We start from the raw sequence: 27,815 nt of genomic DNA on the forward strand, positions 1-27,815 counted from the left end.
AATACGATTCCGGAAAAACGCTCTCGGTCTCATTTTCCCGGCGTGCAGTTTTTTAGACCGGATCGTAAAGCTTTTACTGCGAGAAGATAATACAAAGCGCAACGGACGTTCCGAATTATAAACCATCGGGCGGGTTTTATCGTTGAACTGTAAATTCAAATACGTTTCACTAGAAGAGATCTCATATAAACCCATTGTATCTGTCACATATTAAAATGTAATTTAGCTCAAGCGGCACATGTCTCCTAGATTTATTACACAAAACTTAAATTATGACTACCGAACTATTTTTTTTTATTTTTTACGTATGTATTTGAAAGTGAGTACCTTTGTAATGATAATTTTAATTTGCAGGTTATTGGATGCTGGAATGGAGATCTACCGGGGACATTTCCAACGCTCCCGGAGAAGTTATAGCTGGCATGATTGCTCTAGGAGTGGCTTCTTTGTTATTAGCGCCATTTTTGGCCGCAGCTGCCTTCAGGGCTGGAAATTTGCCGAACGATGGAAGGAAACTTGGCGCCAGACTTTCCACTTGCTCTGCAGCACCTTGTCCTCCTCCGCATAGAGAACATTCCAAAAACAATGGTAAGTATCGACTGTTTTCGAGTCGATGGATTGTAACGCGATCCTAGTTGGCTAGTGTGTGGTTTATTAGGGCCCTTAGAGAATTTATCAGGGTGCATCCAGTCACTCCGAAGGGACAGAGTGATGGATGGATGTTGTCGTCGCTTCGACCTGGGAGGGGACTTCCAGCAACGCCCATTCTATATACGTGTATGGGATGCGTTGAAGGCTCCGGGGGTGACATCGTGGTGGTAGGGGTGTTCTGACGTTAAAAACTCACTCGATCAACGTGGCACATTAAAAAAGATGACACGAAGCGTCGACGGTGCTCCTAACGAGCCCCATTGGTTAAAAAGCTTATATGTACTGACTGCTTGGAATACTTAAAATTTACTTTTAAGTTAAGTGTCTATTGAAATTGAGGAGTTGAAAGAATTTGTTACGTGACGAAAAATATACTAATTAAAATTTCACAAGCATTGGAATGTTAAAAGTCTAGTCCTTTTTAAGTAGGAATGCGTATAACGTCTTTGATGAGTTTTATTTGATGTATTACATATAACAACACTTTTGTTGACTTTTTTTTTTACCAGTACATTTTTTCATATTACGCATTACCAAAATATATTTTTTTTTCGTAACATGTCACGTTGCACCTTGTTTGACGCGGGTCTACGTGACGAGCCAGAATGTTAAATTACAGAAAACACAAATATCGGAAGGCAAAGATCGAAAATCGAAAGATCTTAAGTCGAAATATCAAAAAAAAAGGGTGCATGGTAAACGGTACATACTCACTTAATTTGCGCGAGCAAGGTACAACAGGAACAAGAGGAACAGGCTTTTTCCCCCCGTATTCTGCGCGCGCACATTAATACGAGAGGAAAAGCCTGTTCCTCTTGTTCCTGTTGTATCCTGCTCGCACAAATTAAGTGAGTATGTACCGTTTACCATGCACCCTTTTTTTTGATCTTTCGACTTAAGATCTTTCGATTTTCGATCTTTGCCTTCCGATATTTGCGTTTTCTGTAATTTAACATTCTGGCTCGTCACGGAGACCGGTTTGACGCGTATGTTGTTTTAATAATTTCCGTTCGACTTTTTTGATTTATCGGTTCTCTCCTTTTCACAAACTGCAAAACTTAAAAGGTAAAAGTTACTTTCGATTTTGTTTGCATATGAAAATGGCCCGAATTTAGTTTGTAAAAAGTTCGATAACTGCTAAGATGATAAAATTCGAGGAGGTATAATTTTAAATTTCGAAATTTTCTATTTACATATTTCTAACTTTCGAGTTATTATTTTTAAAATAGAATTTTTCAATACATAGAAATAGTCAAAATGTGTACATACATACATACATATATGTTACAGTCCAAGTATTCACCCGGCTCGTTCATGAACATACTACATAGTTTGTTTATAAACGAACTATTGGTTTTAATTCAAGTGCTTACAGTCAAATACATCATTTAGGTATATTTCGCCATGATTTATTGCGAGTTGCCCCTGATCGACATTTATGGTATGAAATTTGAATTATATAAATTTATAGATTATAAATTTTGAAATTATATTCAACTAGTGCGTAGGATGGTCTTTGCCAATTTGGTAAATTGGCAAAATCTCTAAAAAAAAAAAAAACAAACAGCACTACAGATTACATATACTCGGAATATTTTTTTTCAATCGAGGTCAATTTACGGTATTGAACCTGTTAACCTTTCGGTGGTTAGCATTAACGCATCTACCGAGCTATGCTGCTGAAATAGATTTCAAATAGACTCACCAGGTGTCGCATGAAACTTGCTGTCAAAACTTTTTAACTATTGATACGTCAAAACGCCAAGTATCTGAAAGGGAAATATTATTGAAACCACGTTAAAACATTGCTGTAATTCCCGTTTCCGGTGATTTTTAAAATATTGCAATCCAGGGTAATCATACATATTAACTTATTAATTGATAATTATTAATACTTAATTGAATATGGGACCGACGAATGAGATTACTTAAACTTTTGACAAAAAAATTGAAAAAAGAACTGCATAGTTTATTCATGAACAAACTATGTAATTCTTTTGTAAATTTGTTCTTTTGTGTACATATAATATACCCTATACTGTATTTTTCTGTATCATTTAATTAAGAATATTTCATTTGAAAGTACCTGTATTTATTACAAGGCTCTTTTATATTTTTGTTTTATAAAGTATTAAAATTTCTGACAATGTAATGTGGAAAAATATACAAAAAGTTTTCTCACAAAAATCTTCTGTTCGTTATAGTATTTTAAATTTAATCCGCAGACATGCCCTTGAGATGGGTGAAAATAAAACTATGTATGTATATACGTAGTCGTAGATATTGAACATTTCTTTCAATTCAAACTGAAAATCAATATGAAACGAAAGCGATTTCACAGCATTCCTTTACGAAATCCTTCGAGTGATCTTTTTATTTATTATGGATACTTCTCGAATACTATTCCCTTCATTTATACGCGCGACTGCCGTCAACAATGCGTCTTTGTCGCCATTTTTCCATTCTTTTCCCCGTTCCCCGTCGCGGTTTCTTCATTCTGCTGCACTTTGGTGCATTTTATCCGCCGCGAAGCCGCGTCCATTCATCATCATAAACCCGACGCAGGGTTCATAATATTTATGAGAGAGAGAGCCAGCGCGCCATTTGGCCGCCCCCGCTTTCCCGGAAAAATTCAGACGTTCCGTTTCACCCCTCGACGACGTCCATCACCGGTACCGGATGTTCGGCAAGAAATTCAACCCTTCCATCGCAGCCATTCCTCTACCGTACAATAGAACGGCTTTGTTTAATCCCGACGATGAATAAAAATAAAACTCCACAGTGGGTGGGGATGCGGTTCTTTTTTCAGTCGTGAGGGGTGGCTGTTGGCGAAAATCATAATAATTCAAAATACTAATACATTAAGTGCTCTTGAAAAATAAGAACGCTTTGGCGTATAACAAAACGGCACTCGTTCAATCGGAAACTGCTATTTGACTCCATTTTCTCCGATATTCATTGAGTAATACGTACATTATATTATATACATATATTTAGCCATAGACTTGGAGTTAATCTGTAAAGTCACTATGGCAAATTTGTAAATAAATATATATATATATATATATATATATATATATATATATATATATATATATATATATATATATATATATATATATATATAATATCGCTATTATGTCTGTGTATCTGTGATAACGCTCGCCATACTATAATAGTCGTTTCGATTCGACATACATATGTACGTCACAGCTAAAACACTGCCAACAAAATGTACAAATATAATAATAAAATAAAAAAACTTCTATATTACTGTTTGCTACCGATGTTTACTTGAAAATTTATTTACTTAATTATTTTTTTTATTGTTTCTATTTACATAGGTAGGTAAGTTGTTTTTACCATTTTTTTCATATTAAACAATTAAATATAAATATTAAATTAAAAAATATATTTAAAAGGTATTTGAATATAAATACGATAGCGTGGGGATTGAACACAGCACCGACATATTTCATCATTTTTTATTTATTTAATAACTTAATATGCCAACACCCATGCGATTATATTTCATCACTGGGTGTTCTTACAAAACTGCTATAATATAAATAATAGCTGTTGTAAACATTTTTTTTAATTAATTGAAGCGTTATTTTGTGTATTTTACTGGTTCGACTTTTGACAGCTCTGAATGAAAATCAGAGTTGACAAAGTGTCCCGAAATAAAATATTTACTTTGGCATTGTAAAGCAATGAAGTACAAGGGTGTCTCGTCGGCTTAATAATTTATTCTCGCTTCGAAAGACGACAACACTTTTCTTACTAAAAGCATTTCTGGTCAACTTTTACAACACCGGTACATAGTCCCTCTCCTCCACCGTATTCCCATTAAATGTCAACGATAATCTCCAAAGTTTGAAAATCTGAAAACGGCATAAATCAAGACTCAAAGTCATATTTTTCTCCCCTGCCGACTTTCAAGTTTTTTTAACGAGTTTGTTATATTTTTGTCGTCGTTTCAGGTGTCCTTCGAAGTTTATGGCAACATGGAGGTCCCACTGCGCCGTTTCTACACTTGGTGATCGCCTTCTGCCTTCTCCTCCCCAAAGTCACCATGGAGGCGAAGTTGATCGAAGCCGGGTTTCTGTCGCAAGGTAAGATTGAAATTTTAACAAGTCTAGTGTGTTTAAATTCGACTGTTTACAAAAAAATAAAATAAAGGACAAATTCGCTTAGTTTGCTTGTAAGGGGGTGTCCCTCGTTCGCAATATTGTTGTTTCTACAGGGGGTTGGCGATATAATCTGTGTCTTTTTTCATCGTTTCAACCCCCACCCCATCGTTCTGAGATTCCTCTGTCGGCATATTGCATTTACGCCTGCAATCAAATTCGCATTGTCTGCCGCAGATTTTTCTTGTCAGTAGAAAAGAAAATCCTAAAATAAACGACGACTCACGTCAAAGAAGTTGAGCCAAATAATCCATTTTGACCGTACGTTATCTTGGCTGTGGGATGGTCAACCCTCAAACCTTTTGCTAGTATGAGTGACAAAGATTAAATTTTAAAATGTCCCTTTTATATCTGTTTGTCAGCCCGCTCTCCCCGTTTCCAATCTGAGGATAGAGATTAAAACAATAAAAACGGCGGTCGGTTTCGGTCGATATGGTCTTTAGGGGTTCGCGTTTTCAGCGTTAATTGAAGTAAAAACGGGACGGGTGGGTGGTAAATTGAAAGGGGTGCTCACGATGAAGTTCACCGTGAACAAAAAAAAACAGAACGAGAGCGAAAACAATACCGTGTTGCCAAGCGGACGGATAATGAAGGGAAGATTCAATTTAGTCTCATTCAGTTTGTAAGCGCTGAATCATCATTTTAAGTACCAATTTAATTCGTACTAGCTTTAAATTTTATAATTTATTTATATAATATATTTGCTTTGTATACGATTTTGATAACTTGAGAAATACTGTTAAGTTCGTTATGTACATACATATATTTATATATGATAAAAATTTCCTCTTAAATTTTTGATTCATTTATTATTTTCATTAATAGAATATTTTTATTTATTCATGTAAAAATACTTACTTACTTATAATTAGCAGCGATGATAAATTTATATAATAATAAATAATGTGAAACGTAAAGGAGGTTTGTAAAAATGACGTAATATGTAATGGCTCCAATAAAACGTTCTATATATAAATGACATAAAGAATTTTTTTTAAAACTTACAAAAAATACAAAACTTTATTAGTTTTAAAAATTATTTGTCGATGTAAAGATTGTAAAGAAAACTGTAAAGAAACCGAAATTAATTTAGCTTCATTCAAGGTGTAGCGTATATTTGTCCATTTCAAACCTAGCTTAAGCGCCTACCGGTGGGCGCACGGCGATGAAGTGGCTACATATGTACATATGTACATATTCTCACGTTCCAGGGGCTGTTTGTGTATTTAAAAAGTTCATAATTATCATTCAACAACAGTCAACATCCCAATCAATAATTATTTATTATTTTCATTTTGTTAATGTTCCGACGAAAGTTATAATGAAAGAGTTTCTTTTAAAACTGAATAAAAAATAAAATTTTACACAAAGTACACTTTTAACTAATATGTACATATGTATATGTATATATATTCGAAAAACACTTTTGAACTTGATCTTGAAAGTCAAAGTTAATATTCGAACGATGAACTTAAGACACACGTAGAACTATTTATTAAAAGCTTTCGCTCGTATTGTACTGACTATCAAGAGCTTGTGCTCATGCTGGTTGAATCGATATATTGACTCGTTGAATCGGATGTTATGAATAGTCACCGGAGCCTGAGGGGGCCGTGTATTGTTCAAAGGTTGTAAATGCATTGTTAAAGGTTTGCCGAACAATGGATAGCACTGTGACTATCCTATCTCTAGTTATGACTGACTGTCTTACGATGAGTACGGTTTATATAGTGAATCTGATGATGTCAATGTATATCTTATAGCGATTAATTTTATAGTTTTTATATAGATTTGTTATTTCCATATATGATTCATATATTCAAAATAAGACTTTCCACACTATTTCTATAAGGACTGCATAATACTAATTCTTAATAATGAAGTTAGCATTCTAAAATTCAGATGATGGGATTGCATGGACAGATTTCAAAAATTAGTGATACACAATATTTCCTAAGAAGTATTTAAAATTGAAAATTTAGTCTCGATTAGTGTTGAATTTAAAATTTTTAATTTATTCATATAAAATGTACCGAATTCGAATGCTACAAGAGCGCTATCAAGCGGAAAAAACACGAAGGTGATTGTTTGAATTTAGTGGCATCAAGCGTGGAATGCAACGAAAACATCCCAGATGTTCTTTTAAAATCCCGAATGAATACAAGAAGCTTGTCGCTTACTTGAAACGTTATTATTGTAATTTTTTGCATAATTTCTCTACGGGCGCGAAAGGCAAAGGGCGCTCAGGGCGCTGTCGACGCACAGCAAAAAATAACGATAATGGCTTTTGAATTTCGCCCCTCCAGTATGAGATGGGTACCAGGGGGAGGATAGGGGGTGGTGTGACGACGCGTCGTTGACTTTTTTCATCTGAAGCTGAAAAGCGGCGTAGGGAGAGGAAATTGTGCGATGATTTGTGATAACGCGAGCACTTTCACACCGCCAATAAAGGCCCTGGCCTCCACTACTCTGGCTTGGTCTTCGCGAATGGCCATTATTGGTACTTACCGTTTGTTACTGCAACTCACTAGCCACCCCTAGCCCTACACATTTATGCCTTATCTAAAAGATATTTTCCCACCACCACTGACAATAATGCACCCGGTCGAGCACGCCCTCGAATACAAATTTGACCTTTTATTATTCTCCAGAGATTCGTTTGCGTTATTACCGTGTATAGAATTCAAGAGTTGTAGGATCGATGTTTTTTTTTTTTTACAAATAGTACAACTTGCATCGTCATTTAATTCATTTGTACTGCGAACAAAGTTTTTTCAAACCGAGCGCAAATTTTTTAAATTAGTTGTTTCTGACCCGAGAGAGTGCGGTTCGTTGAAGAATCCGTGGAATGCGGAAAATTCCAGGGGGTTGCAGAACGACCCCACGACGAAATCCCGCTCTTCAACCCCTCGCCGAAATTCCGGTGAATATTTCTCATTTTTGCCACCTTTCAAAACGTCGATACCATGTCGGTTTTCAGTTGCGTTCCGATCGCCCGAATCCTGGATTAATGGGCGCGCGCTAAATTTGAAATGCACCGGATTACCGCAACGACCGATTCGATTTCAACCCGGATTATCGAAAGTAGAAAGGGGTGGGGGAGTGTATAGAGGATTTCAATTTTATCCTTATATAGTCGATACAACTGGGGAAATTCACACGCGCTTGAGCATCTAACGAAAGACAGACTTATGCAACAGTTTTCCCGGTTCGAAATGCGACTCACGAATGCACTTATGTATATACATATGTACATATACATAGCATTCGAAGCGGAATGTTTCGTTTCCCACACAAAATTGTCGATAATTTTGAATTTGCTTTAGAGCGTTCTTTGATATTTACATACACTTAATAGTATTTATTATATTTCATTACATACATTTCTATCATAGGTGCTATGGCAGTAATTACTCCAAGGCGACACATTTTGTACTAACAATTGCAAAAATTACAGTACAATTACATATATGCATGTATATATGTAAAATACAATAGAGACATATAGACAAATCTGGTACAATCAAACACATTTGGGGAAAATTTGGGAGAAAACATTTTTACATGGCATATATGTATGTACTTATAATTAGTAAAAATCAACAAATTCGAGATGCTTTGTGAGAAACTGAGGAAGAAGGATTCCAATTAACTAGAATCACAGCAGTTAAGCTAAATAAAACGGAAAATTCTAGAAGGAAACGGTCGATCTGTGTTTTTAATAAACAGTAAGATCTCGCCAGTAGTAGACCGGAACTTGAAACAACAACCTCTATACAGGTAAACAATATCTTTTCCAGTGAGCGAAAAGTGATTTTCAACAATAGCCCTTACAAAATGTTTTTCAATCATACTGACCGGTATGCAATATTTGCTATACTTAATTATATATAACAATATCTGTAAAGAATATTACAAATCAATAAAAAATATTATAAATAGAAATTAATTGCTTAGTCACTAGGAGAATTCTTTTGAATGCAGAGTATAATATTACAGGAATTTTTCCTGCCGGAAGAAAAGGCTCTGTATCTTTCCGTCGATCGTCGTCTGTTCCCATACTTTGTTTTTCTTTTTATTTTATTCCCTAACAATTTTCCCTCGACCGCAACTCAATTTTCTTCATTTTCTACCACCATCGCCAGGTGGATATTTCCAATGCTTTTCCGATGGGGGGGAGGGGGGTCGATCTCTTTTTAATTAAACTTATCGTGCGAGCGTAATCGCCCGTCTTCAAATAGATAGGCGTCTTGAGATTTAAAGCCGCTCTCTCCCCATCTTTTCGAGAGTTCATAATAATCAAAACTCGTGTTTCTATTCATTGAAAACACGAATAATCCCTATTTACACTTCTGCACACAAACTTCAAGTAGCATATCATATCATACGATATTTTTCTTCTCATATTCGACTAATAACTTGCTGCATGTCATACAAATCCTCAGTATTATGACGGATGATCGATGTATATATATAATATGAATTTCGAATTTGTTGAATCCGCTGTGTCCCATTTTCTTGAAATGAAGATGATAAAATGAGAATTTTTCGAACTGGAAAATTTACTGTAAAAAAGCTTACTTTTGTACGCTTTTCATCAGTCGTACCGCAGTGAATGGCAAAAATTACAGTCGCTCTGAAGGATTTTCACAAAAAAAAAGAAATTCGCCCTCGAAGAGTACTATTATTTATTTTTTTTGGATCTTTATGATAATTTTCTGCGCACAAATTTGTTTTTCTCATTTCTTTTTATATATCAGATACATTCAAAAGTATTTTTCCAACATTAATAATTCATCACAGTTACAAATTATATACCGTGTATTCATTTTTTGAATGAATGTATGTACATATTAGAGAAATTGTAAGATTTATTTTCATATATTATGTAATATTTTCATTCTAAATATATGTATGTACACATCAATGAGTTTCGTTTAAGTACAAATCGATTCGAGAAATTCGCCCATTTAATTCGAACTTTGTACTTTATAAAATATGCAAATCTCGATTTCGCACAACGTGATGTGCTGAAAACACACCTTTCATCGCTAAATACGGGAAAGTTTCCACTATGTACGTACTTTGAGTATTTATGTACAATATTTAAGTGTAAACTTAAATATCTATCGTTTATTCTGGATCTCTATTATATATGGATGTTCGTGTCTGCGATTTTCTGTGTTCCGGATGAATGGGTTTCCGGAAAAATTGAAATGGAATATCCCTAGCAGATATCACCACTCGTGTGCTCGTATCGAACAAACTATAAACATGCAAATTGAAAAGCTCCCCTGTCCAACATAGCGTAAGCTCACTTTAGCTCTGCAATACAATGCTCATATTGGTCCACTCTAAAAATCAATTTTTCTTTAATAATATCGAATATCATAAATTTTAAGTATAATTTATGCTCTGCATTGAATATCAAGTATTGATAACAAATCGCATAACCAAACAATGAATGAATGAATTTGAAGGATACTTTCAACACGATTCCGATAGTATTTAAACATATTTTAGTATTAAATATAGAGTATAACAAAAAAAATATTGGAAAAATTTGTGGAATCCGCCGAGTTTTTGTTCGTAGTCAATCTTTGGTCGAGTGTTCCCACAATATGAATGCTTCAGGATCGAACCCGTCGTCCTTTTGGGATAATTACACCGAATCGAAATCTATTGTTGTGACAATTGCCTCTCCTCGTCCCGATAATTGCTCATTCTGTCTTCGAATATTCAAAGAATTGCTCTTTTTACTTCTTCTTCTTCTCTGTAGAAAGCCCGACAGTAGTATTCTGCACCTTTCCTTCTAAATATACGTACAATGTGCGAGTAGATAACTCTATATGATATGTATATAGTTTTGGACCATTGTGGAGTTACCGGAAGAACCTAATGCGCCACAATAATCTGGCTTAGAAACAAGAAAAAAATACATAATAATGAAAAGGAAAAAAGCAAAAACAGAAATATACGAAAATAATACATACAAATGAACAATAAAAAATATCAAATAAATAGAATACATAGTAGGGAATGTCTTCCGTGTGAGGCCCAAAACATCAGTGTGAGGCCCAAATGGAAGAGAGAAGATCAAAATTTCACTCATACATCACATCCAATTATGAAAATTATTATGAGCGCAGTCTACCATACAAATGTAGGTTAAAATAATCTCCAATAACCTACGCTCACTGAGGTGGAAAATATCACGTTCAGACAGGGCAGCAATGATTTCATTAAGAAGTCGGATAGCTCTTGGAATATAAGCCATCCGATAATGAACTGTGCGAGCAGGAGGTGATCAGATGTTGATGTCAACAAGACAAATTATTTATTAGAGACAAAGACCCAACTGTTCCAGCAACGACGGGCATGACGTTATAACTGTAGAAGCTGGAGAGCGAAATTAATTAATTAGAAGTTTCTCCCAAATCCAATGTAATTATACCCAAAAGGAAAGGAGTAGGGTAGAGATATGGGTATATAATACCCACACTCTTTCCTATATAGGAAACGAGCAAATTTTAAATATTTTCGACATCAACATAAGACGGTTTTCTTTCTTGAGTACGCTCTTCTTATCTCGAATGTGTTGTTTTTTTTTCAAAGCTACGACTGTATTGTATTGTAAGTGCTGAAAGCTCGAACGAATTCAGTGAAGTGAAATAAAAATTTACATAGTTAAAAAAAACTCACACTGAATATGCATAAAACGCAAGTGTTATGATGCTTTTATTGCCAAATAATCGTTAATCGTATATCTCAATATATGTATGTGGAGTGAAATGTGTTCGTATACATTTCTATAGCGTTTCTATTCATCCTAACATTGTATGGTTTTTATATTGTGGGAGGATGCTATTGTATAGTTTACAGCCTCCATAGATAATATACAATGTATGTATGTATCTACAAAGCACATACTCATAGCAGAATCTCAGACAACATACATTTATAAAAGCATTTGTAAACATGTATAGAGATTGTACGTTTTAGTTACAGTTCTACGAAAGACCACGCGAAAGATTCAATCGAGTAGAAGCATTGAATACATTCAGTTATATTTTATTATATTCGTTTCTATATACATATATGTGTGTATTACTTATTCTTCTATAATCTACATGATTCAAAATGCTTTTTCGTTTTTATAAACATGAATTATTCATTTTAAAAGTCGTTTTTTTTTTATTACAAAAGAACTTCAATAACATTAAAGTATTTAAAATATTCAAACTTTTGTTTCAGTTTTAAATAATTTGATTCAAAATTATAATACACTGTTTCGTTGAAACATTTCTATCATAATACTAGTGTTGTGCCCGTTGATTTCAACAGGTGGCTTCGGAAAAGAATTGTTATACGAATTAAAATAAAATTATATGCTATATTTAAATATTGTGTAAGGTAATTTATAGGCACGCGCGTATTAATAGTTAAAATTCGAGCGCTCATTAAACGCCCGCCGTTCGCCCACGTCGAAATGATGAATGAATGTGTGTTTGTGTCCTCGTAGATGTGTGTATGTGTGTACGCTCCCGCGCATCTGACGCTGACCTCACCACTTCCAACTCGCTCAATATCAGGAGCACATATCAGACGCTCCACACTCCCCCCCCCCCCACAGTTCCCCGCTTCTTTGCTTCCCCACGTCTGCTCGACACGATCGCTCGTAATGCCACATCCCTATGCATAACGTATAACCCTGGTATTCTAAAATTTGTCTTTTTGAAATTTCCATACTTGTCCACGCGTTCGCTACATACATCTGTACCAGTGGCGTGCGGTGAAATTCTCTTTCTTTTTACAAACCTCCTTTACGTTTCACTTACGATTACAATTCAGGAAAAAATTTGCCTCTTATCCGATCGCTTTGATAGTTTGCCATATTGCTCATTTTGGTCATCAATATAAGTAAATGGATCGTCCGCCATTACGATGGTGCAAAAATATAGTGTAAGACGCGTTTGAAATCTGTCCCTCGAGATACTGCCTGACGTTAATCGCCCTAAATGTTCAGTGGCATTGTTCGCCCACTGCGCTCGCCTCGGCGTTTTCTTGGTGAATATCTCAAAGCTAGATGGTTTTCGCCGTCATCTAGCTTTTTGTCGTACAGCCTTACTTTATGTGCGCGAACAGGATACAGGGGGAACAGCCTGTTCCTCTTGTATCCTGCTCGCACACATTAAGTAAGGCTGTACGACAAAAAAAGAGACAATTTCAACGCACGCCACTGATCTGTAAATTCATACATAAATCGCGTCCTTTTTTTATATCTAATATATAATTTCGAAAGAGACTTTGTATATAACTATTGTTGGTTCGTAGAAAAACAAATGAGTATTCAAATAAATTTAAATAGAATAAAACTATTCAAATAAATTTAATAAAATGTTATAATACTTTAAATTTATTTTAAATAAATTTAATACTATTTAAATAAATTTAATACTATGGGTATATAATATTTAATAATATTTTAAATAAATTTAATACTATGGGTATTATATTGGCCATGTTTAAGCAGTTTATATTACAAATACATATAAATGGGGTGCACCTCACGGGATCGAATTAGAAATGCACGAAAAATCAAATATCGGAATGCAAAGATCGAAAATCGAAAGATCTTAAGTCGAAAGATCAAAAAAAAAAGGTGCATGGTAAACGGTACATACTCACTTAATTTACGCGAGCAGGATACAACAGGAACAAGAGGAACAGGCTTTTCCTCCCGTATTCTGCGCGCGCAAATTAAGTGAGGATGTACGTGAGTATGTACCGTTTACCATGCACCATTTTTTTTATCTTTCGACTTAAGATCTTTCGATTTTCGATCTTTGCCTTCCGATATTTGGTTTTTCGTGCATTTCTAATTCGATCCCGTGGGGTAGACCCATATAAATGGTACGCTTATATGAGTATTACATATTGTTAGAAAAAGGCATTGCAATTTTTGCCGGTCGCTTTCGGCCGTTTTGACAGTATCGCCAGTGCATTGCACGTTTTTTCGGTGCATTTCTATTTTGCACAATATGCAACGATGAGACTGTTCGACAAGCAAGTCCAATTTCCAGCTGCGAAAGAGGAAATGGGATACGAGTAGCGGTGGACGTTTGCTTCGGCTGCTGTGGAAGCTCCGTGTCAGGCAGCTTCCGCGAAGCTCGCTGTCAATTAACGGCTACGCGGCACGACTACGTAGACCCAGCTACGGTGCTACGGGGTAGCCTGTAGGGGTAGGACTTATCGATTTTACGGTAACGTGCCGTACCTACCCAGACGCCTCCCACCACCCCCTGCCAGCCCAACATACACAAGTTCACGGTTACAACGGACCTCCAAACACCACCACCATCTCCTCTAACTTGAGTTATGTCTTGTTGTTATACTTACATATATTAATGTATGCACAGGTACACTATAGTAAATTAAAGCTCAGTGCCCAGGTTGAAAATTAAATTCCTGTTTGTAACCGTTGCGACACATGATCCTTATCATTATTTTAATCCCCTCTAAATTAAAACTGTGTGATGTTTACATACATAACAATATGAATTTATAAAATACTGCATACATAATACTTTATGGAACTTTTTATGACAAAATTTAAAAATACAATAAAAGTTTGCTTTGCGGGAACAATTCAACATACATACATAAAAAAAACTAAAAGTTCAGAGGCAGAATTTAAACAGAAGTAGGGTCAACCCTCATGTAACGCGCTGGAACTGTTTCGCAAAAAAAAAATCGCACGATACTGGATATATACATATGTACATAACATCCTTTTGCATTTTCATTACTTTTTTCAATTTACTTTTCTCTTCTTATATGTCTTACATAAGCCTTTTTGTTGAAGTGATCCGGCACGTTATATGTAGAAGGGTTGACTGTACATAACTTGTTCGAAAAAATAATAATCTCGTTAATACTAATAGAGGATAAAAATCAATTCATGTCAAAATCAATAAGGAGTGTTTTTCTAAAGGAATAGTTTTAAATTCCAAGGAATAATTTCTTGGAGGGCTGTAAAACAAAATTTCTGATGATCTTTTCAGTAAAGCATAATATGTATATATGTATATGATGTTACAGTCCAGGTGTTCACTCTCGTTCGTTTATGAACATACTAGTTTGTTCGTACTCCTTTTTGATTGATTTTAGTTTAAATGCTTTATTCAAGAAAACTTTAATTTCTTTGTTGATCTTTTCAGTAAAGAATCAGATATATCGAATGTACATATGTACATTTGTTCCAGTCCAAGTGTTCACTCCGGTTCGTTCATGAACATACTAGTTTGTTCATACATGAGCTATTGATTTTAGTTTAATTGCTAACAGTCAAAAGCTGTATTCAAATAGATTCACCAGGTGTTGCATGAAACTTTTAACTGCCAAAACTTTTGTGATATCCAAACGCCAAGAATTTTAAATGGTTAATCCTATGGAACCACATTACAACGTTGCTATAATTCCCGTTTTCGCTAACATTAAAAATATTACAACCCAGGGTAAGAATAATAATTACATAGAGAATGGGAAAATGATTGAGAAAACTTAAACTTATGCCTAATAGTTTGTGCATGAACACACTAGTTTGTCAATTTGTTCTTTTTTGTACGCTATAACGGGCTAGATTGGTTCGTGTATGAACAAACTGTTCATAAACGAATGAAATGTACACTTGAACTGTAACATACGCTACGTATTAAAAGTAATTTTTATAGAAAAATTTATGGAACGTGGAAAATTTTCTATGTGAATCAGGGTTTTATTTTGAAAAAAATTTTTGAAAACAACAAAGTAATTTTTTTTTTTTTGGAAATTAGTTACGATGACAATAATCGAGGCCTGCTTTTAGAGCTTAAGTTTGTACTATATTATAATATATCAATGGTAGAAATAAGAATCCATTGCCCTTTCACAAAGCTTCGAAACGTATTATTGTTGAATGATGGATCCAATTCACCGCGTTTTTATATTCAGGCCCATGTCAGGAACTGTCTTCTTAAAATGTGTGATTTTGTAACAATTTTTTTTAACTTTTCAAAAGTCTATTACAAAAAAATATTGCCTGAAAGAAATGCATTAAATTACAATGTTTTAAAGAAAACTATTCGACCTTGCACTTTATGCAATCGCCAAATGCCTGCATGCATTCGTGGCACAATTCTAACGTGAGCCTTATCGATCGCAATTTCCACGAAGCGCTGTACTAAAATAAGCAATCGATTTAGTACGACCTTTATTCGCGTGACGACCTTTCAATGTTGACTTTTTTTTGTAACAATTCATATTTATTCCAGATGCCGTTTGGAGGACAGATTTGGACTTCCTCGTGATCAATAGGGATCGGATAGTCGTGCTGAGTTTCATGACATCTTCGAACAACATTTCCTCAATGCCGACACCCTTGCCAATGGTCACATCTCCATCGCCGATTCACTCTATCAACGCAACTTCTAAACCTTTACCAGCTTTGAACAGAAACGCACAAAATTTGACTCCAACGAAGAAATTAAATGTCACGAAATTTTTCGCTAGATATACTACCACTAGTACCACTACTACTATAAAGACACCTAGTATAAACGAGACTGAGAAAAAAGTCAACAACACTGGATTGCCTCCGAAGAGCTTGCCGTTCAGCATGGAAAAGACTTTGATTGACATTTTCGGAATTGAACCTTGGGATTCTACTGCAGGTAATAAAAGCTACACAATATACATAAGTCGAATTCAAAGAAAATTTAATAATATATTTTTTTTATTTTATTTTCAGTACCGAATTCTTGGCACGGTCCTGTTTCATTGGAGTTTTTAAACTACGCAGTAGCTCTGTTAGTGTATGCTGTGCGCTACCCAGCCGTCTTCTGGAGCACTAATAAATGTTTTGGCCTAATTTTCTCCTTCCAACTTCTGGCGAATGGAATTCAAAGTCTAATATCATTCTCAGGGATGTCTGTCCTTTATAAAGTACAAGTCGTCGGCGCTGAAAAAGTCCTACCACTTTTAAGACATCGATCTGAAATTAACTTGCTCGGCGGCGAGTCTCCATTTTTGCTGAATCCACACGTTACACTGGCGCTATACATTCTCTCTGGGATATTGATCTTATCTTCCAGCTTAGTCTTGTATCTATACGGCTACGGACGGTGAGTGTCTTAGAATCATTTGAACATGCAACGTATAAAATTACAATTGACTAATAAATCTTTCCAATTTTTCAGATTCAATTCCTTCCTAAACACTGAACGAGAAAAAAGAGTTATTTCAATCAGAGAGGGCAGAACGTCTAGTGGTTGGGGATATTTCACACATTGTGCAGCTTTATGTGTCTTGTTGGCTATAGCTGTTTGTTGTGCTCCTTTGCTCCACGACTATACTGTCATATATCGTGGGAGTCTCGACGGTGCAGCTCTAGCTTGCGTCATCTCGTCAATCCTTCATCTCTTCCTGTGGGTTTTGATTTGGCTGTTCCTCACCCTCAAGCAAAAATGGACTTTTAAAATAAGAGTCACTATAGGACGCGCCACAGTTCGCTCTGCGCGTTCAATCAAACTAGTCACAGACGTCGATTTGCTCTCCTCCCATAGGGATGAGGATCTACCGTCCCAGCCATTACTCATTGTTGGCAACGGTAGGACTTATACGATATCGGAAACCTCTCCTAAAAAAGCGATTATGGGCGTTATTCAAAGGACGGCTTTGGAGAAGAAGGCCAAATCCAGCAGTGACGAAGACGGGGAAGAACAAATATACTGGCTGAGGCCCAAAACTATGTCGCTGAATCCCTCCGATTCCAACGACAAATTGACTTGGTTCAACAAGAAGTTGGCCGGCAGCAATACGACGGGAAGCGGAAAGCCGACGCAAAAAGTGACCTTTAATGATGTACCCTGTACGTCTAATCCCCGGTAACTAAACCACACTTCATACTGGCTGTCGTGTTTTTACAACGTGACTTTTCCGTCTCTTGACTTGTGCCTGCCATGTCGTGTGTGTCTTAGTCGCTTTTTATTTTTTTATTTTTTTTTACACATTTACACATATCATACTAAAAAAGCAATTGAAAAAAGGTTCTATTAATTTTGTGTGTTTTTTATTTAACAATGCCTTTTTTCAAAAGCTTACCGTAAACTTACAATATTTTGCCTTTTTCCTATTCATATTCTAACCAACTTCATCACACTTTATTTATGTTTTGCTTTGATGTTTTTGCATGATCGTTTTGTGATGTGTGATTCGTGTTTGTTCAATTATGTTAGTTAATCTATTACTTAATTTTGATCAGTATAAATGAAAACTTTGAAAATTATTATTTATTTTGTGATTATTGTGAAAATGGTTCTAATGACATATTAATAATTTTTAACTATGCATTCTTTAAGTAATTTTTAATATAGCCTATTTTTTCTACAAATTTTTTTATATCAATAAACTTTTTAGGAATTACACAAATATCATTATTTTTATAGATGTATATCCCAGTTAGTTATTAGTAAGTCTGTATGTAAAAGAATTATATTTTGAACTTAAAAATTATATACATAGCTCTACACTAAAAAGAACGATAGTTTTTGACAACTTCTCTTCGAAATATAAAATTTGCAATGAAATTATGGTCAATGCAAGCAAATATGAAGTTAATTTTTCTACAAAACCTTTTTTGACCGTAAAAATTGATAATAAATTAAATTGGGGCTTGTTATATGTATTATATTATATTTATATTTTCCCATGATACCATTACGGGTTGCCCCTGACCTTAACCTATGGTATTAAACATGTCTTATCATATTCAAATAGTAGTAACAAATAGAAGGTAGGTTTTGTCAATTTTATGAGGAACCGTTTCCACAATGAAATCAGATAAATTAGCAAACTCTGATAGGAAATGATTGAATTGGAGTCACAAATATCCAAGTCTGACCAGCAGCACTATAGAAATATTTCTGAATATTTTTTTTTCAATCGGGAGTTTCTCGGTGGTTAGCATTAACACAATCACTGAGCTTATACTGCTGTTATATGTAAATCAAGTTTGTTCATATTAAAGAACATTAAGTACTAAATCACAGATAATACAGCTTTAAAAATTTTCGTATACCATTTTTTTCATAATATAAAATGTAAGATAAATAAAACATGATTGCGTTCAAACGTTTTTATATGTATATATGTATGTATAATGTTTTCAAAATTTTCGTTTATACTGATTACTCATTGTCAAACTATTATATTAATACTTACTGTCAATTCAATAATATTTGATATCAATTGATACATATTAGTTAAAAAAATCTCATAATAAAATTTGAATTTTTCAGTAATAAGGAACGTGGAACCTCGCTACGTATCGGTGAGACGGATGACGGGGACTACGCCACCTTAAAAGAGTTGCCCATCGGAAGTGCACTGCTCCTCGACCCCGGCGATGACACATCCGAAGAAGGAAAGGTATTCAAATGGGAAATTTTCATTCTATTATATATTATGCAATACTAACAAATAACTAACACACTTATTCACCTGTCGTGCACGCCGTGCAGCTTTTGGCATGCGTACGCGACGACAGCGTAACTTACGCTTGCACAAATCGCGATCTGGTACCCCCGTGTGACTATGACGATCCGAGCCCACTGTTAACTCCGGAACCTCTACCGGACCCTCCCACCGAGCCGAACTCACAGCTTTCACCCGTCACAACTTCCTCGGCAGTCACTGTACATACGAGTGAATGCCAGGTTAGACGTCCACAGCACCATTGATCACATTTTTATAACCAATATTAACAAACCTAACATAATGCACATGAATTGAATATTTTTATATGTAGAATGAAATTATTGATTTTTTTTTTTTATTTGTTTTTCAGTCAAGCAGTGGACTTACACCTAGATGTTTAAGACGAGCGGATTCTGGTATGCCTGGTGAAGAAGCAGTACGTTCAGGCTCCGGGAGTAGCAGTTCCTCACCGCCTGATCCTCCCGGTTCAAGTACAAGCGATTCATCAAGCGGTGTACACTCAGCCGCTAGTATGCCTGCTCAGCGTCCTCGAGCGAACAGTCTCGACGAATTTGTACTTGAGCATCAACCCAAAGAAGAGAACAGACTTAAGAGTTTCTCTCTACAGAGAGGTGTTCTTCCACCGACGGTGACGTCAACGTTCACTTCTCCTGAAACAAACCAACCTATATATGGATTCTCCGGCATGCAATACACCACAGTTATTCACCCTACAATCAACGGTCATTTAACAGATTGTAATATACCATCGACCATAATTGAAAATTCATCTGAAAACACTGTTATAATAAGACGAAAGAGCATGCAGCCGAAAGTCAAGTCGATCATTCCACAACCGGTTATAAACGAAGAACCGTTCGGCAGACCGACCAATATGAAGATGACCACGTTTACAAACAGTAAAGAATCGTTGAAGAACATCGTAGCTTCGTCTGCAACTTTGCCGCACTATCCGACACAGCAAGTGGATGCTGTTGTGCCACAATGTTCGACGATGCCGTTGTCTCTGGTAGCTAGAGGAGTCATGCTACCCCCGCCGATGGGATCGGGATCTAGTTGCCACTCGTTCTCGAGACCTCATTGTACTCTACCGTCCACTAATCAAGGTGGATTGAGACTCGTCGGAGCTGTGCCGGCCATACGTCGACCTCCTGCTCGTCCCCGAGCTGCTCCCACGCATCATTCGTTCCCCGTTCATCTCCTGCAACCCAATCATTATGGTATGCATTCCAATCATTTAATGCACGAGACTGAAAGGGACTCGGCAAATTTTTCGATGGCATCCAGCGGTGACTCTGATAATAATATGTACGTTAGTGTTAATAGAGCTTAAGTTGTATGTATGTATTATTAATGAGAAGTTTCCATTCTGCATTTTCGCAGTTTCTTGTGTAAATATTGTTTATACGCACAGTTGATCTCTTTTGTTATGTGTAAAAATAACTAAAACTTGTATCATAGAGTTGTATATTATATTTAAAAAATATATAGAGTAATTTTATACTTATACAGAGTAGATTTTGTAACGTGTTTGCAAAATGTATGGTTCAGTGTCATAATTTCGGCGTGATAATAAATAAATCGGTGTACAATTTTGGTACCCTTACAATTTTCCTTGATTTCAAATTTAAATTACACTAATTTTCATCGTTGTTTAATAATGTAGTTTAAATAATTTTCATTAATTATGTATATTATCGTACATCAGAAAATTTTATAATGTAGTAGATTTTTTAAAAAATTGTCACACTTTGGATTGAACGTTTTTTTGTGTGTGTGAAAATATTCATATTTTAAGGAAACAAAGTGCACAATAATTTTTCATACATTTTCATATCATCATTGAAATTGCCATATCGCTTTTGGATGTTTTTACCTAAAGAGATTTTACGACAATATTAAGTATACACATAGTGTCTAATATTTGTATTATAATTTATACGAGAATACAAAGAAAAAATAAAAATATATATCGACGAAATAATAATATTCAAAAAGTAAATAAGATAAAGTACCATATCTTGAGAAAATGCCTTTCTGTAGGATTTTGTATAACAAATCAAAGTTCATTTACATATTATAAAAGAAATCACTACATCCAGTGATATCATCCTTGAGTGATATCATCTATTTTAATAAATCCATTAATAACTATCTTTAATAAATTAATGTAGATTTTGGCAAAACGTTTGACGTAAATGGAAACGGCTTTAAATTGGACTGTTTGGTACGAAGGCACAATTTTGTTCAGCTTTGGAACGATACTTGAATATTAGATAGATGTACAGACATTCGGAAGTGTATTGAATGGGTAAATGTGAGCCTTTATTGTTTAAATTTAATTTTAGCATATAATAAAATAAATACGTAGCATACTTTTTTTTGTAAGACGCTTACGCACCAAAAATTATGGGTTCACAATATTTTATATCAATTTTGATAAAACAAAATAAAATAATGTCGAGTTTAAATTAAAACCTCGAATTTGTAAAAAGACTGATTAGTTTTTATACACGAAAATGTACTTATAACAGAATTTTAGTTTCTTATATAGGTTCACTTTTGTAGCATTTTATATACTACTAAGATAATGGATGTCGACGGCTTTGATTTAACTGTTTCTGGAAAACTGAGCCCGCTCGATCTGATCGTATTCACTTCAGTAATGTGCACAAAATACGAAAGTGTGAATTTTGTAATGATGAATTACTTTTGAAATTTGTTGTTTATTAACTCAATTCGAACGAACGAACGAACGTATTGTCGTATTTAAATAGGTATTATTTGTTGTGTTAACTATTGATCGACAATTGTTATTTTGTACATTTTGTATATTTTGTTATTATTAATTAGTTAAATAATTTAATATACGAATCGTTATTTAAAAAAAAAATGAGAACAATTTAAAAGGAATGATTTCGGTGAGCAATGTTTGCATCATTCCATTTTATTTTAACTTAAAATCTAGGCAAAACGCAACTTTACCAAATATTTTTTCAAATAAGCATATACTAATTAATAATAATAATTTTTACGCTATAAAAGATAAATGGAAATTATAATAAATATTTCAAAATTTTATGTCTTTTTTTTGGACTCACGAAATCTGATGTTTAGCGTTTATGGAACATTCGAATAAGATTTTCAGGCATCGTAAAAAAATTGTAAAATGTTAATAAGGTTTTTTGATTGTAAGTGTATATGTAGATACGAATGAAATTAATGTTTTTTATAATAGTGTAATTAAATTGTAACATTAGTGGTAAAACCAATGCATTTATTTAAAAAAAGAATACAACCATATTTATTGATAGTTTAACGTTATTAGTGATGTATTTAATTTTACCATTGATACGACGACACAAACAGTATATTTTAATTACTTTTTATAATTAAAATATTTCAACATGTTTTTAATTATATGATATTATGGAGAGTTCACAACACATGTGTTAAGTTAAAGCTCGTATGTATATGTAAAATCGAGACATGGTAAAATAGCTGACGGTTAACAATCGTAGAATCGACGAATCTAATCCTTCGTTGAACGACTTAACATGATTTAACATGATTTTCATGAGACTTAACATGATTTCCACCGATTTAAGGTCTGTTCATACCTATCCAGCACGTACCGTATCCTGCAGGTGTCATGCAAGTGCGGATAGTATTCTTTGGTACATTATATGAACGTATTCAAACTCCATTCGCGCATGCGCATTTACGCATTCATGCGCGTCCATATAGAATGTACCAAAGAATACTATCCGCACTTGCATGACTCCTGCAGGATACGGGTCGTGCTAGATATGTATGAACAGACCTTTATAATTAAAATATTTATATTAAATTAAATGCAAGCCATAACAAGTATCGATAAAAGTGATTTTTATACATTATTTACATTTAATGTTGTATGAAATTAGCATTAAGCAATATGTGCTCACCCCTCTCTCCTTTTGTATGATGTTACAGTTGAAAGAAAAAATGAATAAATTAACTATTGAAATTTACGGAAAACACGTTTTTTACTTTATTTTAAACAATTCAAAAAATATATGCTACAAATATAAATCGTTAGTAATGCATTTTTCACGTCAATCTGTCGTAAACAATTAATCCAATTAATCAAACGTGATTGAAGTGTGTCCAAATTAACTTTAAAGAATTTGGCTGTGACACCGAAACCACTTCCCATTCATGAATTCGATGATCAATTGGCAACAAATTATCACGTTGTAAGATCGTCAGTCGTCATGGTGATTTACGACGATTACTTATTTCACCTTCGCTCAAATGTATACAATATATCAAATATATACACCGATTAATTGATCGATAAAACACGTCGTTGTTGTGATTCAATATGCTTTTAGCAACTTTATTATAAAAAAAGACCGGAAATTCCAAATTGCATCCACGCTATGATCGGCGTGTTTAGAACATCGTAGATGTCAACTATTATGATAGTCGGTTCCAGTGGAACTGTTATGGAACGTGAAGCACGAAAAGTGCGCTAAGCATGTGATGGCTCAGTGCCAGATAAATGTTCATGCTCTCATACTGCACTCACCAACAACGACAACTCTTAGAAAATGCTAAGACTATATCCAGGACCGAATTTAAACAATAATATAATACATACATAAAGTACATATATGGATATGAAAAGATAAACAAAACTTTTGATCAGTTATTAAATATTGGTCAATGACTTTTAAATTAAATGGTAGCAATATACAAAAATTGGTCAGTAAATACTTTTATTAAATTTATCAAAAAATAAGCTTCAAAAATCATTTCATTGTGCATGTCCATAGAAAGTGCGGTGTGGTAGCAAGCTAACCAAACTAGTTTTGTATAAACTATAGACTGCTATATTCAACTGCTTCAATAAGTCTTCATTCAAGCAACTATCAGAATAAATTAATTGAAAGACTGACCAATCCATCTACATACGTATTTTCTGACCGTTTAATTTACATAATATATACTACTTGTTACAACTATGTACATATGACGGGCTGAAAACCAGACTGGTACATGTGACATTTTAAAAAAAATCTGGTTTAAGTGCTATTGAAATTCTTTAGAACACTGTCAGGTATAAACACGTAGATTTTTCCTAGAAAAAAAATGTTAACTCCCAAATCTATTTTGTTTTGTTGTTTGTGTTGCTTTGAAAGATATTTGTAAAACTTGTTTATCCGCTAAAATTATTTTACTATTAATTTTATGGATAAAAATATTATTAAAAGAAATAATTAAAATTCATATACCCTCATTTTTTATAGTATAATAAACCCCCCCTCCCTAGATAGTCATTCCTTACCGGTCAAAAATTGTGCCTCCCCCCTGGGAAAAGCTGAAATGACGCCCCTGATGAAAACTGACAGCATACGTACATATGTATTCATTTAATCATATAGAGTAGATTCCTAAAATGTATATTTTTTGAATAAGAATGATTATGAACAGTGAAAAATTTAACGAAAAGGTGATAGACCTTTTTTCAAGGAAAAAAGACAGAAGAATCAATTTTTAAATTAAATAAAATACATATAATGTTTAATTGTGATAATTTTGATGTTAATAGTAAAATATAATCCAAATAAACATTTTTTTTATTTTTAATCAACCGCAGCACCCCCAGATATCTTATCCACGAGCCGCCACTGGGTATATACATATATACAAATTATGCCAAAAGTCCATTTACAACTTATTTTTGTCATAATTTTTGAACAAAATGCTACAAATAAACAAATCAAAAGAGATTATAATTTCCTCTGATATCACATAGTTATTATTTCCAATTGATTCTATTGTTCAAAATTCACTAGTGCACAAATTTTTGGTGTTGATGACGGAAATCTAATGTCTAACTCCATAAATCCTTGTGCACACTGATAATTTGTAGATAGATCAATTATTATATAGAAATATATGTGATTATGAATTTGATGCGTGTATTTAATCGTGAACTTAAATAAACGTAAAAAATCGAATTGTGAATTTAAATAAAACAAATTATTACATTGTTTGGGCTAACCGGAATGTATTATACGAGACATCTGGAACAATCCGAGTTATTCAAAAATGTACAAAAAGTTCTGATAGCAGTATGAGTACTTATGTATGTATGGAAATGTGTGTATTCATACTGCTCATTATAGTTGGATTAGGTTAGAATTTGTAGAAGTCAATGTTTTTCTTAGATTTTTGCAGTTTCCTGATGTTTTAATGGCAGATTAAAAGGAACATGTAAAATATATCATATGAAGCTAGAATTTGAGTAACAAGATCTGATATCCTTTTAAAAAATATGGTTCATTTAAAGATCACATAATGTGTGAGTGACTTTTCCAAATTAAAAGGAAATCATTTAAGGTCAGCAATGAACTATGCCCCATTTAATTATTCCGTTTTTTTCCAAGTACGCTCCTTGGTTGACCGTGTCACTTGATTGCGTCGATCAACAACACAGCTTTATCAGCGATCGATATTGATTTTAGCAGTCATATTTCTATCGGTAATTGGCCAGTGAACAGATCAACTTTCATCAGTATACCCCGTCAACTTTATTTACCATCAATCTTTTCATTCATCTACTTCCGATTTACTTCATAGTAAAACTACTTCCATTCACGATTTCGTAAGTATTTATTTTCGCAGTGATTAATTTTATATATTATATTCAAACTTAGAAATCAGTAGTTTCAATCAATTTATTTTTACTTCACTATTATAATCCTTCACAAAAATATTATAGCAATGAAGCATTTCTATATATAAATATGTAGTGGCTTTGAATATTTGAAAAGTAAATAAGTCGTATGTACCTTATTTTGTTTGAACACACTTGAATAGTTTCTCATATTTGCACTGACTTCTTCCAAAATGTATGCATTACTATTGAAGTTTAAAATCAAAATTAGAAATGTAAACAAATGTATTATTAAACAACTCACTTGACCCAATATAAAGCTCTAAATTCACTAGTAAATGATTGCAACACTCAGTGTACCATTTAGCAACCAAAGAGATCTGCCACCATTTCAACTATTCCTTTGTTGTGCTTAGCCAATGAGTTTATATCGATCACACTCAACAAGCCGTAGTTTTTTTGACATTGTCGGTCTTTGTTTTGTTTACAGCAGTGTCATGGCCAAGATAGAAATCAATCCCAAGTTACTACCACCAGGTCGCTTAGAAAAGGCCAGTTGGGAGTCTAGCAATGAGGGTGTTCACGAAAGGGTAAACTTTGATGACACGATATGGGGGTTCGATTTGGCTGGTGGATCAAAGTATGGGACTCCTCTCAGGGTCACAAAGGTAATACAAAAACTATGAAATTCCTTAAGCAATCTTATATGCGTATAATTTTAATTGTTGCAAACTTAGGTGAAGAGAAATAGTCGAGCTGAAAAAGCCGGAATTAAAAAAGGTGATAAATTGAAAAGAATAAACGACATCCAAACCGAAACACTGACGTTACAAGAAGCTCACGATATGATTTTAGAATCTGGAGTTTACATCAGATTAGCAGTTACAGCGTGAGTGCTTATAATATTATTATAATCTTAAAAGTATTGTGTGTACATATTATAATTACACATAATTCCTTTATTTTTTAGTCCTGAAGATACAGATACGACTTTCAATTCCTGGCAAGATGAAGAGGTACAGCGTATTTCTTTACATTATTTTATTGTTTGAAGCATAAAAAAAAAATTATCATATTAATTTCAGGAATTTTATGACGAAGAAGAGGAAGAGAGAAAAAGAGAGGAAGAAAAAAGAAAAAAGAGACAGATCGTTTGTAAAACTGTTAGTTGAATTTTACAAACATATAAAATTTTATATGACTAATTGATAAATATTATATTAAATTAACGTGTACTTTGCAGAATTCTAATTGGAGTCTAATGTGGCCATGGGTATCTAAAAAAACGTATATCTACAAGGAATCGAACTGCTTTTTGGTGCCTAGTACTTACGAAGCTAAACATAAGTAAATTTAGAATATTAAATAAAATTCATATGAAATAGATAAAATTATACACATATGTAGATCATAGAAAACTCATTGTATTATATCTGGTTTTATTATAGAAATCGATTGACACCGACGCCTGAACCAACTGCCATCTCTCTTTATCCTACTGAAGAAATAAAAGCAAAAACTGTTGAATGAATTCAGAAATTTGAATATATTACATTCTATGATTCATTTATTTGATTTAACATGTATAAGCATTTTAAGTGTAAATAGAAAAAATGACTATGTATTCTGAGTTGTACGATATTTGTAAATAAAGATATATTTTTAATTAAATTATGACTTTAATTTAACAGATAAGCCAGTGATTCTAAACTGGTGTTTAAATCGATGTTCTAGAAAACACCATTGTGACTTTCATTAGAGAATTTTTCATC

The 27,815-nt window shown here is 33.9% G+C and overlaps 2 protein-coding genes across 2 annotated transcripts; both read left to right on the forward strand.

The window, feature by feature from the left end:
- The first annotated feature begins 371 nt into the window (after positions 1-371).
- Positions 372-26,704, forward strand: tinc (transmembrane protein tincar). Its single transcript, XM_077434174.1, has 9 exons — positions 372-588; positions 4,635-4,766; positions 16,154-16,552; positions 16,630-17,002; positions 17,078-17,764; positions 19,178-19,307; positions 19,400-19,594; positions 19,726-20,596; positions 26,534-26,704. Exons 1-9 carry the CDS (start codon positions 423-425, stop codon positions 26,551-26,553), a joined length of 2,973 nt encoding a protein of 990 aa, XP_077290300.1. The 5' UTR covers positions 372-422; the 3' UTR covers positions 26,554-26,704.
- LOC143914084 (uncharacterized) lies at positions 26,654-27,573 on the forward strand. Its single transcript, XM_077434175.1, has 6 exons — positions 26,654-26,683; positions 26,781-26,932; positions 27,014-27,059; positions 27,129-27,206; positions 27,287-27,390; positions 27,492-27,573. The coding sequence occupies exons 1-6, from the start codon at positions 26,654-26,656 to the stop codon at positions 27,571-27,573; spliced, it is 492 nt and encodes a 163-aa protein (XP_077290301.1).
- Positions 27,574-27,815: the final 242 nt, after the last annotated feature.

The sequence above is a fragment of the Arctopsyche grandis genome, chromosome 7, assembly GCF_051622035.1.
Source record: "Arctopsyche grandis isolate Sample6627 chromosome 7, ASM5162203v2, whole genome shotgun sequence".
NCBI lineage: Eukaryota > Metazoa > Arthropoda > Insecta > Trichoptera > Hydropsychidae > Arctopsyche > Arctopsyche grandis.

What these genes read in the sequence shown, in the direction of transcription:
- tinc (XM_077434174.1), top strand. Translation starts at nt 423, where the DNA reads ATGATTGCTCTAGGAGTGGCTTCTTTGTTATTAGCGCCATTTTTGGCC. An exon ending in ACCTTGGGATTCTACTGCAG is followed by an intron (nt 16,553 to 16,629) that starts GTAATAAAAGCT and finishes TTTTATTTTCAG; the next exon opens with TACCGAATTCTTGGCACGGT. An exon ending in CCCTGTACGTCTAATCCCCG is followed by an intron (nt 17,765 to 19,177) that starts GTAACTAAACCA and finishes TGAATTTTTCAG; the next exon opens with TAATAAGGAACGTGGAACCT.
- LOC143914084 (XM_077434175.1), top strand. Translation starts at nt 26,654, where the DNA reads ATGGGGGTTCGATTTGGCTGGTGGATCAAA. An exon ending in ATTCCTGGCAAGATGAAGAG is followed by an intron (nt 27,060 to 27,128) that starts GTACAGCGTATT and finishes TATTAATTTCAG; the next exon opens with GAATTTTATGACGAAGAAGA. An exon ending in GACAGATCGTTTGTAAAACT is followed by an intron (nt 27,207 to 27,286) that starts GTTAGTTGAATT and finishes TGTACTTTGCAG; the next exon opens with AATTCTAATTGGAGTCTAAT.